Genomic DNA, 19,172 nt, shown 5'->3' with positions numbered 1-19,172 from the left:
AGCTAAGGAGATGGATGGCCTCATGATCATGAATAATTTACTCGTTGTATAGGAGGCCCACCACTGCTGCTATCTACCTTCTGAACTTTGTGTTGAAGCCTGATTGACTCATGACCCGCAATCCTCTATGTGTGGAGGACGTGTTGCATCCCAATGTCCAACTGTGTCTCGGCTTACACAATATTAACCCAGTGTGAAGGTGTCAGTCAGATGGACCATTCCTGGCCACATTCACTTGTCTACATGTTTGTGGATAGGCTGTCCTTCAAATAGGGGCGGCTGGGGACCGTTTATGGACACCCGGCCGCCCCCTGGCGACTAATGACCGAGCGTGGACACCCGGCCGCCGGGCGGCTGGGGACTGATCATGGATACCAGGCCGCCGATGCAGCCATGACATGGTGGCCGGCGTCTGCCTCCACATGCCTAAAAGGCCCAATTTCAAGGGCAAGCAAGCAAGCAGTATGGTATTGCAGCCTGGGGGTTGGTGGGTGGCAGGCTGCATACTTGCGCTTGCATTGCAAGGAATGGGTGAGGTACAACTGAACACTGCCCTGGGACAAGGACTTGCATGGGGATAGTTGCAAGTCTGCATGTTCTGATGCGGCAAGGATCACTTCTGATGAGCACACTTTTAGGCAGTGACCTAGGTATCATAAATGCTTCCAGGGGTCTTCCCCATGCTGTTCCCATGTCTTTTCAGCACTGTATGCATGTGTCACACAGTACATGGCCAGATAAGGTTGTAAAATGTTAAAATGACATTTCCCGGTAAATGCATTTGTCACGGTTGAAAGCAATACAAAATTGCAAAAACGCATAAAAAATGCTACTTGTGAAAATTGCCCAAAGTGTGGAGGAGTATTTTTGTTTTCGGTTATTTATTTTACCTTATACACAAGTCTTTACCCTGGAAAGTAAGTTCCTTAACATATTTCACAGGAAAACCGTTTCAGTTTCGTTTTTGAACCTTTTATTGTGAGCCCGTAAAAGTGGCTTAATACCTCTGACCACGTTGTTGACAGCAGTGACCTGGGGGTCAGAAATGCTGTCCCCATGTCTTTTGAGCACTGTCACTATCGTTTTGGGCACTTTTTAGGCTTTCTACAGACTGCCGGGGGTGCCGCCGCAAAAATGTTCGGGTCTCTCATAGACTAACATTGGGCTCGTTGCTCGGGTCGAGCACCCGAGTATCACGGTGAGCTCGGCCCGAGCATTTTAGTGCTCGCTCAACACTACTAAAGACTCTCATGAACAGGTTGAATAATTCTGATACTGAAGTAATTAAAAGTGGCATTATGTGTTGAATTTGTAAAGACCACTTATTATTTTTGTTTCAGTGGGGGTTGAATAATTTTGATTGCAACTCTGTACATGGATGAATAATAAAATCTAGAAATATGCAGGAGATGTGAATAATTATCATTACTATACAGTGAAGGAAATAATTATTTGATCCCTTGCTGTTTTTGTAAGTTTTCCCACTGACAAAGACATGAACAGTCTATAATTTTAAGGGTAGGTTAATTTTAACATTGAGAGATAGAATATCCCAAAAAAATCAAGAAAATCATATTGTATAAATTTTATAATTTTTTTTGCATTTTGCAGTGAGAAATAAGTATTTGCTCCCCTACAAATCATTATGATTTTTGGCTCCTACAGATCAGTTAGATGCTCCTAATCAACTCCCTACCTGCATTTTACCAGCTGTCTTACATAGTCGCCTGTATAAAAGACTCCTGTCCACAGACTCAATTAATCAGTCAGACTCTAACCTCTACAACATGGGCAAGACCAAAGAGCTTTCTAAGGATGTCAGGGACATGATCATAGACCTGCACAAAGCTGGAATGGGCTACAAAACCATAAGTAAGACGCTCGGTGAGAAGAAGACAACTGTTGGTGCAATAGTAAAAAAATTGAAGAAATACAAAATGACTGTCAATCGACATTGATCTGGGGCACCATGCAAAATCTCACTTTGTGGGGTATCCTTGATCATGAGGAAGGTGAGAGATCAACCTAAAACTACACGGGGGAATCTTGTTAATGATCTGAAGGCAGCTGGGACCACAGTCACCAAGAAAACCATTGGTAACACATTACGCCTTAAGGGTTTAAAATCCTGCAGTGCCCGCAAGGTCCTCCTGCTCAAGAAGGCACATGTGCAGGCCCGTCTGAAGTTTGCAAATGAACACCTGGATGATTCTGTGAGTTATTGAGAGAAGGTGCTGTGGTCAGATGAGACAAAACTCATTTTGACTCGTTGTGTTTGGAGGAAGAAGAAGGATGAGTACAACCCTAAGAACATCGTCCCAACCGTGAAGCATGGTGGAGGAAACATTATATTTTGGGGGTGCTTTTCTGCAAAGGGGACATGAAAACTGCACCATACTGAAGGGAAGATGGATGGGGTCATGTAGCGTGAGATTTTGGCCAACAACCTCCTTCCCTCAGTAAGAGCATTGAAGATGGGTCGTGGCTTGGTTTTCCAGCAAGACAATGACCAAAAGCATACAGCTAAGACAACAAAGGAGTGACTCAAACAGAAGCACAGTGAGGTCATGGAGTGGCCTAGCCAGTCTCCAGACCTTAATCCCATAGAAAACTTATTAAGAGAGTTGAAGCTCCAAGTTGCCAAGCAACAGCCTCAAAATCTTAATGATTTAGAGATGATATGCAAAGAGAAGTGGACCAAAATTCCTCCTGACATGTGCGCAATCCTCATCATCAACTACAATCAACGTCTGACTGCTGTGCTTGCCAACAAGGGTTTTGCCACCAAGTATTAAGTGTTTTATGCCAGAGGAATCAAATACTTATTTCTCACTGCAAAATGACAATATATTTATCTAATTTATACAATGTGATTTTCTTGACTTTTATTTGGATATTCTATCTCTCAATGTTAAAATTAACCTACCCTTAAAATTATAGACTGTTCATGTCTTTGTCTGTGGGAAAACTTACAAAAACAGCAAGAGATCAAATAATTATTTCCTTCACTGTATATGGAAATAATGTATAAAATATTTGACAGTGAAGAGAATTCCTAATTTTTTTTATATTGAGTATTTAAATAATGCAATATTTTGCTACCAAATACCATTCATATTAGCTGTCCCTTCTTAAGAAAACTGTCAATTTATAGAGAAATTTCATATTGCATAAGACACTTGTGGTTAAGTGGAACCATGGAAATGACTGATAACAAAGCTATGAAGTGTCTACTTCTCCACAATTAGGTCCTTATTCACTATAAAAATGGGGACCGCCATTGCCATCTCATTCGTCATTCAAAGTGACAGCAATTATAATCTTATTCATCATTCATTTTAACAAGGTATGCTATTTATTTTATTCCATGTAACCTACAAAAGTAATATATGTGATGGTTAATTGAATGTTGTATTTTACTTCTACAATAAGTCATTTTAATTTAATAACATTATTTTTTTTATAAAAATATATAGATTTTTTTCACTTTTGACGCTATGAAAATCAAATAGATAATAAAAATATTATTAAAATAGTTGTAGCAATGTAAAACTAGTAGCTGAATGTATAAAATAGGTAGCATTCTTGAATTATTGTGAAAAATAAAGTCAAATTCTTCAGCATGATTTATATATTTCTTTGTTCATTAACGTTTCAAGTTTTACATTTACAGTGTTTTTCCATTTTAAAGCCTGTTTAACACTATATTTTTGGGATTCTGTTTTTTGGGACTGTTTAAGCATATTCCTGAGACATGTGCAACTGTGTGCATATTCATAGCCTATGGCGTATCAGAAGTATACTCTAGGTAGAAGTAATAAGCTAAGCAGAGAGCACTGGTGCGGGAACCTGGCTCTCGGCTTTTGTATAATTTATCATGAAGCAACCCCTTATGTCTCTTTAACACTTCACCAGTAATTGTTACATCACAATAAATTAGTTCAGTCCCTTACTAGAAATCTAACGGACAATATGAAGCTGTTTTTAGACGTAGGGTTTGCTCACCTTAGCGTATAAATCGGATGAGTGCAATCTGATAAAAAATTAGATTGCACTTGGAAAAATGTTATTCATTGAGGGAGTGCAGAGCTGAGTATTTTTTCTCAGCAGTTTTCGCCATGAGAAAAAAATAGCATCATGATGGGATTTTTCTCCGCATTCGGTAAAGTGAGAGGAAAAATTCAGATTCCATAGGGATCATCAGAGTGGCATATAATTTTTAAGGATGCATTACAATTCTGTACCATAGGAAGCTTTAAATGGTCCTGTAACAGATCAGGAGCTGCTGAGTAAAAAAAAATGGATTGATACTGACTGTACACGGATAACAAGTAAGAAAAAAATCGTCCTCCTCTCCTGGATAAGAATGGGACAGATTTGTTATATGCTAGCGTGAATACACTCTAAGGCCACGTTCACGTATTCTGTATTTGGTCAGTAATTTACATCAGTATTTGTAAGCCAAAGTCCGGAGTGGAACAATCAGAGGAAAAGTATAATAGAAACACGTCACCACTTCTGTATTTATCACCCAGTCCTGGTTTTAGCTTACAAATACTGATCTCAAATACTGAACGTGTGTACGTGGTCTAACAGTGTGATCACTTATCTACACTGTCGTAGGCAATGTTAAACATATGGTATAGTTCCTGGCATTTCCATCCACAGAGTTTTCAAACAAGTTTGTCAATAATGTGCCATGAAACTATCAGATTTATATGAAGTGACATTTACATTCCAGGTAGCCCATGAAAATGTATTTCCAGCTGTCACTATTTGTCACAATTATGCTAGTGACATGTTATGCTCAGTCATCGGATAAATGTGCAGGAGCACCTGGGATTCCAGGCACACCAGGACAGAATGGTCTTCCAGGAAGAGATGGCAGGGATGGCATGAAAGGAGATACAGGTGTACCTGGTAAGAACCATTCATTATTGTTTTTTTTTTGTTTTTTTTAGAGCATTCTTTCTAAGAGCATAAATGTTATCCCTAACCTTTTCTAAATATGTATGCAGTTTGGTGTAGTGGTAGTAAAATACTTACTGATCACAGTCTTCCCCAGTATCTAGCACTGCTCCAGTCTTCTTCTGAGTCATGTAATTTCACCTCCAACTCACCAGTGGTTTATGTGTGGATCAGATGTCACTTTTATAATATAAGCCTATGGAGTCTCAGAACGATCGTGGCGGTAGTAGCTCGAGGCTCCACATTTAGAGATGAGTGGATAAATTGTACTCAAATTGGCATTTGCCAACATGAGGATTTCTTGTAATTCACATGCACACAGATTCAGCAAAATGGTGGCCGGTGATCAGTGAAAGGCCATCCAAATGTTAAAATATAATAAAAATTCCTTACACTCACCTCACCATTCACCTCTCTGGACTCTCCGAAGTGTAAAATCGACTTCCATTTCAATCTATAACCAGTTAGTGTGTTCCAGTTAGTGGGAGCTGAATTCTCATGAATCAGAAGACAAATGGAGCAGCGCTGGAAACTGGGGAAGATGGCTATCTCATAGTAGGTTAAACCTTTCACAGCTAAGCCAGTTTTCACCTCTGTGACCAGGTCAAATTTCTCAAATCCTATCTATGTCACTTTATGCGATAATATCTCTGGAATACTTCCACAAATCTCAGTGATTCTGAGACTATTTATTTCAGATCACATTGTACTTTATGCTAGTGGTAAATTTAGGTCATTATGATTTGTGTCTATTTATGAAAATATCAAAAATTTGGGAAAAATTCAGAAAGATTTGCACATTGTTGAACATTGAGTTTGCATGCCCTAACATTTACCACATGTGCATTACATCAGCATAATTTTATAAAAGATTATTTCTTTGTTGAGCTGTTACAAGGATTAAAGTTTTAACAGAAATTCCTAATTCTTTCAATAAATTTTGCAAATCTATATTCTAAGGGACCACTTCAATTTTAAAGTGACTTTGAGTGCTTATATGTCAGAAAATCCACAAAGAAGACCCCATTTTAAAAACTGCACCCCACAAAGTATTTATAACCGAATTTAAAAAGCTTGTTAACCCTTCACAAGCATCACAAGATTTAATGTGAACAAGAAGAAGAAAACTGAAAAATTAGATTAATTGCTTTAGCCTCAAATTTTTAATTTTCATAAGGTTAAAAGGTTTATTTTGTCATTTCTCCTGACTACGCCAATACCCTATATGTGGCCAGAAACTATTGTATGGGCACACAGCAGGGCTCAGGATGTAAGGAGCGCTGTTTGATTTTTGCAACTCAAATTTGGCTGGAAAGGATTGTGGATGCCATATCACATTTGTAGAGCTCCCAAGGTGCCAAGTGTCAGAAATCCCTAACAAGTCACCCCATTTTGGAAACTACACATATCAAGGAATTTATCTAGTGATGTTTTGAGCATCTTGAACCCACTGGTGCTTCACAAAATGATATAATACTGGACCATGAAAATTAAGGGAAATAGGCTAGCCCCAAAGTTTGTCACACCATTTCTCCTGATGATGACGACAATACCCCAAATGTGGCTGCCCAGTACTGTTTGGCCACACAACAGGTTTTAATATGAAGGAGCGCAATTTTTTTCTTTTGGGGCCCAGATTTTTCTAGAATAGTTTGCAGAACCCCTAAGTATCTTAACAGCAGAAACCCACACCCCATAAATTAAGTGGGCTTTCCTTGCTATAGTACTGGCAAACATGTGGATGCTATCTGCGGTTATGCACACTGTGGGGCTCAGAAGAGAGGGGGGCATTTGAATTTGACAGTACAGATTTCCCTGCATTTCTTTTAGGGGGCAGCAATGTCACTTTTTCATAGCCTTTTTTCTGCCAGAAATGTTTGAACCTGCACTCTTATATTTTTGTTAACAGTTGACGGACCTGAGTGGTATCTTATCTTTTGTGAGTTGAGTTAAAACTGTTATCGGTAGCATTTTGAGTACATAATATTTTGGATTGGTTCACATTTATCCTGTGATGAGCATGTACATCGGGGATTCCATCTAAATATCAAAAATACGTTATTCAGACAGAATTCCTGATGGATCTATTCATTATAATGAGGCAGTAGAGTTACCCTGGACTCTGCCTGGCCGCTGTTCAGTGGTGTCCATCTTTTCAGAAGTGCACAAAACTGTGGTCAACTGAGTTTTTGTGTATGTCTAAAATGACGGACATTGCCGGATCATAGGCCAAAGTGACTCCATCTGACTCATTACAGTGAATCTTTCGTCAGTGGTTTTGTCAGAATCACGAGCCTTTTTGAGATCTTTGTCAGGCAAAATAAACAAATCAACAGCAGTGCAAGAATTGCTTTTATTTATTTTTTTATGCCATTCTCCGTGCAGTATAAGTGATATGATGTCTTTATTTTTCAATCAGTACAATTACAGCGATACTAGATTTATATGTTTGTTTGTTTTTTGCTACTTTAACCCCTTCATAATCTTAGATGTATCCATACGTCCAGGTTGGGAAGGACTTCCCAACTTTGGACATATGGATATGTCTTGTCGATTTTGTATGCACAGGACATAGCTGACACCCGGCTCTCACTGCCAGGAGCAGGGCTCCCTCTCCCCTCATGTTGGCACCCCCATGACGTCATTGCCAGGGGCTGATCATTACGATGGTGACCCGACATCATCATGACGACTACCGGGTCACAAGGGCTAGCAAGCTTGCTAGATCATGCACAGTACATGGTCGAACAACTTGTGTCATATTAGTCATCAGACTGCAAAAAGTCAAAGTCCGATAGAGGGACTAAGTAAAAAAGTAAAAAAAGTAAAAAGAAATTGTAAAAATATAAAAAATAAATCACAAAATAATATTAAAAATATATATATTGTGCCCTTAAAAAAATATTTTTATTAAAACAAAGTAAATGAAAAAAGTAAACATATTTGATATCGCCATGTCCGGAATGACCCAACCTATAAAATTGTCACACTAGTTAACCCCTTTAGTGAACACTGTTAAAAAAATGAGGCAAAAAACAATTTCATCATACCGCCGAACAAAAAGTGGAATAAAGGGCGATCAAAAGATAAATGTAAATAAAAAAGGGCATAGCTGAAAACGACATCTTGTCCCACAAAAAACAAGCCACCACACAGCTCCATCAGCGGAAAAATGAAAAAGATATAGCTCTCAGAATAAAGCGATGCAAAAATAATTATTTTTTTCTATAAAATAGTTTTTAATGTGTGAAAGCGCCAAAATATATATATTTTTTATAAATGTGGTATTGTTGTAATCGTACAGACCCAAAGAATAAAGCTGCCTTATCAATTTTACCACAGGTGGAAAGGCATAAAATAATTTCCTAAATTGCTGGGTTTTGTTTTTTCTGTCTCCCAAAAATAGAATAGAAAGCAATCAAAAAACGTTATGTGCCCAAAAATGGTACCAGTAAAAACGTCAACTCATCTCGCAAAAAACAAACACTATCATGACTCTGCCTGTAGAAATATAGAAAAATTATAGTTCTCAAAATATGGCAATGCAAAAACTAGTTTTTCAAAAACAAAGATTTAGTGTGTGACAGCAGCCAAACATAAAAAAAATATAAATCTTGTATCGCTATAATCGTACTGACCTGAAGAATAAAGTCGTCTAATCACTTAAACTGCACAAACGGCATAAAAAATAAATAAAACCAATTTTTGACCTACTATTGATTTGTTCCTTCCGCCTCCCAAAAGATTGCAGTAAGGCTCAGCTCACATCTATCTTGCGCTCTTTGCTGAGCACTTACACCGGGGTTCCTTGTAAATCTCTGAAATACGTGATTCAGATGGAACCCCCTGGGAAAGATTCCCTATAATAAGGCAGATGGAGACACTGTGGAGGCTGCCTGGCCTATGTTCCGGTGGTATCCGTCTTTTTAGACGTGCAGAAAAGCGCAGTAGGTCACGGTTTTGTGCACCTCTGAAAATAAGAACATTGCGTAACAGAGGCCAGATGGAATCCAGAGTAACTCTGCTTCCTCATTATATTGAATGAATCCCTTGGGGGTTTCATCTGAATCAGATCACTTGAAGATTAAGATAAAAACCTCTATGCATGTGCTCAGCGTAGAGAGCTGGAAAAATGTGATCCAAAATGTTATGTTATGTAAAATATTCCCAATAAAAGCTTCAACTCAATCCACAAAAAAGGCTAGTACTCACTCAGGTTTGCCATCTGATAATGGAAATATAGGGGGCTTCCACGTTACTGGTAGTACAAAGACTCTGAAAAAGCAGTAGAATTACAGAGATACCACATTTATATTGTTTTATGTTTTACTGCTTTTACTTAATAAAAAAATTTTGCAGAATAAATCATTCAATTTTTGCATCACTATAGGCTGAGAACTAGCGTTTTTTTTTTCCACCAATGGAGCCAAGTGGAAACTTGATTTTTACGGGACAAGACAATGTTTTCAGGGATACCATTTCTGTTCACTTGACTTTTTGATTGCGTGTTATTCCACTTTTTGTTTGGCAGTATGATGAAAAAAGATAATATGTGCCACCTTTTTAAGTTTTTTAAGGTGTTCACTGTAGGGATGAAAAACTGTGAATATTTAATATATCAGGTTGTTGCAAACTTCCAAATGTGTGTCATTTTTTGTTTATTTTTGTTTTACATCAGACCACAGAGTACTGATTAGAAATAAAGGGTAATAGCCTACTGTCTAACAAGAAAAAACCCTTCAAAATATAAATATAAAAGATAATCTTTAATAATTACAAATATCAATATGACACATACAACACAAAGACAAATAAAGTGCAAATTAAAAAAGTGACTGAGTGCAAATAGGTATATAGGTATAGGTCCTATGAAGCCTCACCCCCACAACAGGAGGAATATCAATTGCTACTGGGTATTCACTAAGATGTGATAATGTGAACAGTAAATCCAAACCCACCTAACAGGCACCAAGTCACTGCTATTTAAAGCAGCAGGAGAAAATAGTTGGAGGGTATATGTTCATATACCCTCCAACTATTTTCTCATATAGACCCAGCCCCCATACTATATTTGAATAGACACATAAATAACAAGGGTACAAGCCGCAAGGTAGGTCATAAATAGATAACAGTACTTATTTTCAACTGTATTCCCTATATATATAGAACTACTGTGATACTCTATTAAATCAGTATTCCTGAAGTGCTAAATCCACAGATTTATCTCCTGCACATCCTGTCACATTTGATGACATAACATATAGGAAAAAACAGTATAGGACTTATCTTGCAAAGATGCTAGGGTGCCCCTCATACTCCTCCATGCGTTTCCCTGTTGATGCTTAGTTCATCAGGAGAAGATTCGGTCATCCTGCAGAGAACTACTGTGCTACTTCACCTATAGGAAGTAGCAATCCTAAAAGACAATATCGACTCTTCAACGAGTCATGTCAAAAGTCGATATTGACTTTTAGGATTGCTACTTCCTATAAGTGGCGCTAAATTTCTAGTTCTCTTACTCTCTAAAGAGACAATTTGCATATTTCCCAGAGGAGCATTGCGGCTTAAAAGTCTCCTCGCCCTGACTTGCTTAACATGTCACTCTCCGCAAGGAGAAACGTTACCCCTTGGATACCTTATTAGAAAATTTTCTGGATGCATAAGTGTCACAGGATTATTTACTACTACTGAACTTGTATGTTTCTTTTCTAGTTTTGTTTCTTTAATGTCACTTTTTACTTTTTAAACCTACATAAGCTTATCTAAATGTCGATGTGACTAGGTCAGTATCTATGCACAAGCATGTCTGCCATAATGACTGTGGTTTTAACCATGGATAAATTAAAATATAATTTATTTGATTAAAATATTAAGTTTATGATATTTTTCATTTAATAGAAAATTACAATTGCTTGAATTTTATAACATCTATGATAAAGTTCTCATATCTCATGGAAGACATATTTTATAACATTGACTAAAAACAGAAATATTAAATAATTCCTCCTGAAATTTTAGTATATTTTAGGAGCCCTGTAAATACATACTGCAGCAGAAGTTTTGGAGATCATAACACTTGCTTGGTTGCTGTTCAGAAGTAAATGAAAAATTGTCTTTCCCATTGCAGGTCCAATGGGTCCACCAGGTGGAAACACAGGACCACCAGGAAGAGATGGACTTACAGGAAAAGCAGGAGCACCAGGTGTACAAGGGATACAAGGCATGAAGGGCGATATTGGACCCCCGGGTAAACTAATATGTGAACTTTGTACTTTAATTTGTTTTATCTTATAAATAATTATAAGCACCATTTTCAAACATTTCCTTACATTCAAGAAACATTGAGATTTTTTTTCTTTTCTTCTTTGATTATCTTGAACTGACCCTCTTAAGGTCCCAATATACTGCCAATAGGTATATATATATATATATATATATATATATATATATATACAGTACAGACCAAAAGTTTGGACACACCTTCTCATTTAAAGATTTTTCTGTATTTTCATGACTATGAAAATTGTACATTCACACTGAAGGCATCAAAACTATGAATTAACACATGTGGAATTATATACTTAACAAAAAAGTGTGAAACAACTGAAAATATGTCTTATATTCTAGGTTCTTCAAAGTAGCCACCTTTTGCTTTGATGACTGCTTTGCACACTCTTGGCATTCTCTTGATGAGCTTCAAGAGGTAGTCACCGGAAATGGTTTTCACTTCACAGGTGTGCCCTGTCAGGTTTAATAAGTTGGATTTCTTGCCTTATAAATGGGATTGGGACCATCAGTTGTGTTGTACAGAAGTCTGGTGGATAGACAGCTGATAGTTCTACTGAATAGACTGTTAGAATTTTTATTATGGCAAGAAAAAAGCAGCTAAGTAAAGAAAAACAAGTGGCCATCATTACTTTAAGAAATGAAGGTCAGTCAGTCCAAAAAATTGGGCAAACTTTGAAAGTGTCATCAAGTGCAGTTGCAAAAAACATCAAGCGCTGAAAAGAAACTGGCTCACATGAGGACCGCCCCAAGAAAGGAAGACCAAGAGTCACCTCTGCTTCTGAGAATAAGTTTATCCGAGTCACCAGCCTCAGAAATCGCAGGTTAACAGCAGCTCAAATTAGAGACCAGGTCAATGCCACACAGAGTTCTAGCAGCAGACACATCTCTTCAACAACTGTTAAGAGGAGACTTTGTGCAGCTGGCCTTCATGGTAAAATAGCTGCTAGGAAACCACTGCTAAGGACAGGCGACAAGCAGAAGAGACTTGTTTGGGCTAAAGAACACAAGGAATGGACATTAGACCAGTGGAAATCTGTGCTTTGGTCTGATGAGTCCAAATTTGAGATCTTTGGTTCCAACCACCGTGTCTTTGTGCGACGCAGAAAAGGTGAACGGATGAACTCTACATGCCTGGTTCCCACCGTGAAGCATGGAGGAGGAGGTGTGATGGTGTGGGGGTGCTTTGCTGGTGACACTGTTGGGGATTTATTCAAAATTGAAGGCATACTGAACCAGCATGGCTACCACAGCATCTTGCAGCGTCATGCTATTCCATCCCGTTTGCGTTTAGTTGGACCATCATTTATTTTTGAACAGGACAATGACCCCAAACACACCTCCAGACTATGTAAGGGCTATTTGACCAAGAAGGAGAGTGATGGGGTGCTACACCAGATGACCTGGCCTCCACCGTCACCAGACCTGAACCCAATCGAGATGGTTTTGGGTGAGCTGGACCGCAGAGTGAAGGCAAAAGGGCCAACAAGTGCTAAGCATCTCTGGGAACTCCTTCAAGATTGTTGGAAGACCATTTCCGGTGACTACCTCTTGAAGCTCATCAAGAAAATGCCAATAGTGTGCAAAGCAGTCATCAAAGCAAAAGGAGGCTACTTTGAAGAACCTAGAATATAAGACATTTTTTCAGTTGTTTCACACTTTTTTGTTAAGTATATAATTCCACATGTGTTAATTCATAGTTTTGATGCCTTCAGTGTGAATGTACAATTTTCATAGTCATGAAAATACAGAAAAATCTTTAAATGAGGAGGCGTGTCCAAACTTTTGTATATATACAGTTATATGAAAAAGTTTGGGCACCCCTATTAATCTTAAGCTTAATGTTTTATAAAAATTGGTGTTTTTGTAACAGCTATTTCAGTTTGATATATGTAATAACTGTTGGACACAGTAATGTTTCTGCCTTGAAATGAGGTTTATTGTACTAACAGAAAATGTGCAATCTGCATTCAAACAAAATTTGACAGGTGCATAAGTATGGACACCCTTATCATTTTCTCGTTTTAAATACTCCTACCTACTTTTTACTGTCTTACTAAAACACTTTTTTTGGTTTTGCAACCTCATTGAGCTTTGAACTTCATAGCCAGGTGTATGCAATCATGAGAAAAGCTACTTAAAGTGGCCACTTGCAAGTTGTTCTCCTGTTTGAATCTCCTCTGAAGAGTGGCATCATGGGCTCCTCAAAGCAACTGTCAAATGATTTGAAAACAAAGATTATTCAACATAGTTATTCAGGGGAAGGATACAAAAAGCTGTCTCAGAGATTTAACCTGTCAGTTTCCACTGTGAGGAACATAGTAAGGAAATGAAAGAACACAGGGACAGTTCTTGTTAAGGCCAGAAGTGGCAGGCCAAGAAAAACATCAGAAAGGCAGAGAAGAAGAATGGTGAGATCAGTCAAGGACAATCCTCAGACCACCTCCAGAGAGCTGCAGCATCAACTTGCTGCAGATGGTGTCACTGTGCATCGGTCAACTATACAACGCACTTTGCACAAGGAGAAGCTGTATGGGAGAGTGATGCAAAAGAAGTCGTTTCTGCAAGCACGCCACAAACAGAGTCGGCTGAGGTATGAAAAAGCACATTTGGAGAAGCCAATTTCTTTTTGGAAGAAGGTCCTGTGGACTGATGAAACCAAGATTGAGTTGTTTGGTCATACAAAAAGGCGTTATGCATGGCAGCAAAAAAACACAGCATTCCAAGAAAAACACTTGCTACCCACAGTAAAATTTGGTGGAGGTTCCATCAGGCTTTGGGGCTGTGTGGCCAATGCCGGCACCGGGAATGTTGTTAAAGTTGAGGGACGCATGGATTCCACTCAGTATCAGCAGATTCTTGACAATAATGTTCAAGAATCAGTGATAAAGTTGAAGTTACGCAGGGGATGGATCTTTCAGCAAGACAATGATCCAAAACACCGCTCCAAATCTACTCAGGAATTCATGCAGAGGAACAATTACAATCTTCTGGAATGGCCATCCCAGTCCCCTGACCTGATTATCATTGAACATCTGTGGGATCATTTGAAGAGGGCTGTACATGCTCGGCGACCATCAAACTTAACTGAACTGGAATTGTTTTGTAAAGAGGAATGGTCAAAAATACCTTCATCCAGGATCCAGGAACTCATTAAAAGCTACAGGAAGCGACTAGAGGCTGTTATTTTTGCAAAAGGAGGATCTACTAAATATTAATGTCACTTTTCTTGTGAGGTGCCCATACTTATGCACCTGTCAAATTTTGTTTGAATGCAGATTGCACATTTTCTGTTAGTACAATAAACCTCATTTCAAGGCAGAAACATTACTGTGTCCAACAGTTATTACATATATCAAACTGAAATAGCTGTTGCAAAAACACCAATTTTTATAAAACATTAAGCTTAAGATTAATAGGGGTGCCCAAACTTTTTCATATAACTGTATATACAGTACAGACCAAAAGTTTGGATACACCTTCTCATTTAAAGATTTTTCTGTATTTTCATGACTATGAAAATTGTACATTCACACTGAAGGCATCAAAACTATGAATTAACACATGTGGAATTATATACTTAACAAAAAAGTGTGAAACAACTGAAAATATGTCTTATATTCTAGGTTCTTCAAAGTAGCCACCTTTTGCTTTGATAACTGCTTTGCACACTCTTGGCATTTTCTTGATGAGCTTCAAGAGGTAGTCACCGGAAATGGTCTTCCAACAATCTTGAAGGAGTTCCCAGAGATGCTTAGCACTTGTTGGCCCTTTTGCCTTCACTCTGCGGTCCAGCTCACCCCAAACCATCTCGATTGGGTTCAGTTCTGGTGACTGTGGAGGCCAGGTCATCAGGTGTAGCACCCCATCACTCTCCTTCTTGGTCAAATAGCCCTTACACAGTCTGTAGGCGTGTTTGGGGTCATTGTCCTGTTGAAAAATAAATGATGGTCCAACTAAACGCAAACTGGATGGAATAGCATGCTGCTGCAAGATGCTGTGGTAGCCATGCTGGTTCAGTATGCCTTTAATTTTGAATAAATCTCCAACAGTGTCACCAGCAAAGAACCCCCACACCAACACACCTCCTCCTCCATGCTTCACGGTGGGAACCAAGCATGTAGAGTCCATCCGTTCACCTTTTCTGCGTCGCACAAAGACATGGTGGTTGAAACCAAAGATATCAAATTTGGACTCATCAGACCAAAGCGCAGATTTCCACTGGTCTAATGTCCATTCCTTGTGTTCTTTAGCCCAAACAAGTCTCTTCTGCTTGTTGCCTGTCCTTAGCAGTGGTTTCCTAGCAGCTATTTTACCATAAAGGCCAGCTGCACAAAGTCTCCTCTTAACAGTTGTTGAAGAGATGTGTCTGCTGCTAGAACTCTGTGTGGCATTGACCTGGTCTCTAATCTGAGCTGCTGTTAACCTGCGATTTCTGAGGCTGGTGACTCGGATAAACTTATCCTCAGAAGCAGAGGTGACTCTTGGTCTTCCTTTCCTGGGGCGGTCCTCATGTGAGCCAGTTTCTTTGTAGCGCTTGATGGTTTTTGCAACTGCACTTGGGGACACTTTCAAAGTTTGCCCAATTTTTTGGACTGACTGACCTTCATTTCTTAAAGTAATGATGGCCACTCGTTTTTCTTTACTTAGATGCTTTTTTCTTGCCATAATACAAATTCTAACAGTCTATTCAGTAGGACTATCTTCTGTGTATCTACCAGACATCTGTACAACACAACTGATGGTCCCAACCCCATTTATAAGGCAAGAAATCCCACTTATTAAACCTGACAGGGCACACCTGTGAAGTGAAAACCATTTCCGGTGACTACCTATTGAAGCTCATCAAGAGAATGCCAAGAGTGTGCAAAGCAGTCATCAAAGCAAAAGGTGGCTACTTTGAAGAACCTAGAATATAAGACATATTTTCAGTTGTTTCACACTTTTTTGTTAAGTATATAATTCCACATGTGTTAATTTATACTTTTGATGCCTTCAGTGTGAATGTACAATTTTCATAGTCATGAAAATACAGAAAAATCTTTAAATGAGAAGGTGTGTCCAAACTTTTGGTCTGTACTGTATATATACATATGAGGTATTCCGGAGAGATAGCTGTTGGTCAAACAATCATTTGGCCGACAACTATCTCTCCTGAGTACCATATACAAAGGAACATTTAGCTTGGCCGAACGTTCCAGTGTCCCCTATTAGAGCGCTGCCACAGACTACTATGGTGATGACTTGTCTCCCAAAGAACGAAAGAATCTACTGTGGGAAAACCAGCAAGCCAGATCTTACAAAATCACTATTATGGGTATGTTGCCATACAGATGGACTCTATGGCAGCACAAATAATCTTGTGGTGTCAATAATGCATAACATTGTAAATTCTCTGGGTAAAAATCTATTTTTCTTCCTGAAATTCTAATGTACATAAGATTAACATTTTATGACAATTTATATTCCATGAATATCGTTTTATTCATAAGGTCTTTCTGCGTCAATGGATGATGAGCTACAGCATCAGCTAGTTAACATGAACAAGCGCATAAAGAAACTTGAAGGAGGTGGGTACATATAAATGTACATATATTCATATTTTAAGACAGAAAGATGAATACAAATTGATAGCATATTTCAGAAACTATAGAGTTCAAATACTGATTCAAAGTATTAAGGCTCTATTACAGATTTTTCCTGCACATTAATGCTCATGGCCATTTCAATGTTGCGGTGTTGCAGCTCACTGCCACTGAGAGTGTTGGGGCAACAGTGAATAGGAGTACAGCCAAAGGGACAGCGGTCCATTTATTTTTTCTGAACATACAGGCAAATGATATTTAAATGGTTGCCAGCAGAAACTAAATAGTTAACAGCTGCGATCGGAGCTAAACTTCTGCAGCTGCTGTTAAAGATGGATGTTGACTATGTAACATAGCTGACATCGACCATGTGTGTAGGAAGCTCAGCTCAGCTCCATCCACACAAGCTGTGCCTAGTGCTGACATACGGATGCGTCATTTTCTGCTAATGGTTTAGCCTACTATACATAGGAAAAAAAATCAGCTATCTTAAATAAATTAAGTTTTTAATCTTGTTACTTGTCATTTTTTTTAGTTTTATTCTTGGATGGAAAAATCCAGCACGTGGAAGATAAAATTCTGGCAACAGATGGAAAAGAAGTAGATTTTAAAACTTCCAAGGCCACTTGCGAAAATATTGGTGGTAGTATTGCTACACCAATGAATGCAGCTGAAAACAATGCTATCCTAACAATCTTAAAGCAGCACAACAGATATGCGTACTTGGGAATTCTTGAAGGGGCAACACCTGGAGACTTCCATTACTTGGATGGACAGCATGTGAACTACACTAACTGGAGGAAAAATGAGCCTAGTGGGAAAGGGAAAGAAAATTGTGTAGAAATGTTTACAGATGGCACATGGAACGACAAGGCATGTAACCAAAATCGACTCACTGTCTGTGAGTTTTAAGCCTAAAAACATAAGAATGTTGTAAAAATAAAGTTATTTCATTTTCAAACCTACAGCTTTCAATGTCTTCAAATGAACAAATATGAACTCATGTCATGGTATTGTAAAACAGGTAAAGTTTATAAATTGAATACATTACACTCAAAGGTTTTATGTCTTAAGGGAATAATGGTATAATAAATATGTCCATAACAAATAATACTGTAATCATCTGGTGATCCCTTACATTAAAAAGATGTATTATATAGGCAGAGGATGGATAGGTTCAATATGTACAAAAGTGTGTTCCTCTAGAAGCAATGCTCCATATGAATCATAAGGCATACAGAAATATAGCAGGAGCCTTATGCACCTCTATGAAAGCCATATTACTAAAGCAAAATCATTATAAGGTCATTGGCATTAGCCCTTCAAACGAACATGGTATGATTTTGCCTACATCCTGTGTTGATTATTTTATGATGCCAAGCAATAGATGAAGCTCTTCCACCACACCGGAAAACTTCTGAGTACTATTGAACAGAGAAGAAATTTTTTTTATTAAGATGATTGTTTCAACCAAATGTGTTTTCCTTTCCTTTCCTACAGAAACAGGGCCCACATTGGTCCATTGGTCATGTCTCTTATTTTTTAGAATAGCTCCAATATTGTGAATGGGGTGAGTGTAGTCAAGGTTCTATATAGAAGACTCCTGTATGTACTGTAAACTAAAATTTTTTGTAAGGTTTTACTGTACGTGCACTATCTCCAGAATTCATCAAGACATGCGATTTTCTCGCTGGTCTTGATGAGGGGGCATGGTGAAGTCAGACGCTCCTGATTCATGAAGAGATGCATGCCCCTCATCAGACGCTCCAAATTCAAGAATGGGTGTGCACTAGTGATGAGTGAGCATGTTCTGTTAACTCTTTCGGCGAGCATGCTCGGGTGCTCGTCGAGTATTAGTGCGTGTTCGAATGTTATGTTTGAGTCACTCCGTGTGCATGATTTGCGACTGTTTGACAGATTTAATACATGTGAGGAATGCCTAACAAACAAGCATTCCTCACATGTATTAAAGCTGTCAAACAGTAGCAAACCATGCACACGGAGTGACTCAAACATCACATTCGAGCACGCCGAAGATACTCGGAAAACACCCGAGATGCTCGTAAATCTCGAGTAACGAGCATGCTCGCCCATCACTAGTGTGCACCTTTTCATGAATCAGGAGAATCTGACTTCACCATGCCCCCTCATAAACACCAGCTCCTGCCTTGATGTATTCGGGTCACTGTGCGCACATAACCTCACATCGCCATTTTGCGCTTTGCAAGAAATCTTACTTCAGCAAGGAACTGTGTTGAGATTTTGGAAATGGAGAACACCACAGCTTGTTATGAATTAGAGGAGCTACTGTGTCATGCAACACAGCTCCACCTA

The 19,172-nt window shown here is 38.6% G+C and overlaps 1 protein-coding gene across 1 annotated transcript; it reads left to right on the top strand.

Annotated features, from left to right (window-relative positions):
- The first annotated feature begins 3,246 nt into the window (after positions 1-3,246).
- On the top strand, positions 3,247-17,750 carry LOC141273717 (pulmonary surfactant-associated protein A-like). The gene is made up of 5 exons (XM_073685989.1): positions 3,247-3,346; positions 4,742-4,920; positions 11,096-11,215; positions 16,746-16,823; positions 17,374-17,750. The coding sequence occupies exons 2-5, from the start codon at positions 4,749-4,751 to the stop codon at positions 17,748-17,750; spliced, it is 747 nt and encodes a 248-aa protein (XP_073542090.1). The 5' UTR covers positions 3,247-3,346; positions 4,742-4,748.
- Positions 17,751-19,172: the final 1,422 nt, after the last annotated feature.

The sequence above is a fragment of the Phyllobates terribilis genome, unplaced genomic scaffold, assembly GCF_046119375.1.
Source record: "Phyllobates terribilis strain yellow unplaced genomic scaffold, ASM4611937v1 Scaffold_5__5_contigs__length_657084704, whole genome shotgun sequence".
NCBI lineage: Eukaryota > Metazoa > Chordata > Amphibia > Anura > Dendrobatidae > Phyllobates > Phyllobates terribilis.
The sequence above is the reverse complement of the archived record's forward strand: the minus strand, read 5'-3'. Positions and strand labels throughout refer to the sequence as shown.

Coding starts and splice junctions, on each gene's coding strand:
- LOC141273717 (XM_073685989.1), top strand. CDS start 4,749: ATGAAAATGTATTTCCAGCTGTCACTATTTGTCACAATTATGCTAGTG. Junction 4,921..11,095: donor AGGAGATACAGGTGTACCTG/GTAAGAACCATT, acceptor TTCCCATTGCAG/GTCCAATGGGTCCACCAGGT. Junction 16,824..17,373: donor CATAAAGAAACTTGAAGGAG/GTGGGTACATAT, acceptor CATTTTTTTTAG/TTTTATTCTTGGATGGAAAA.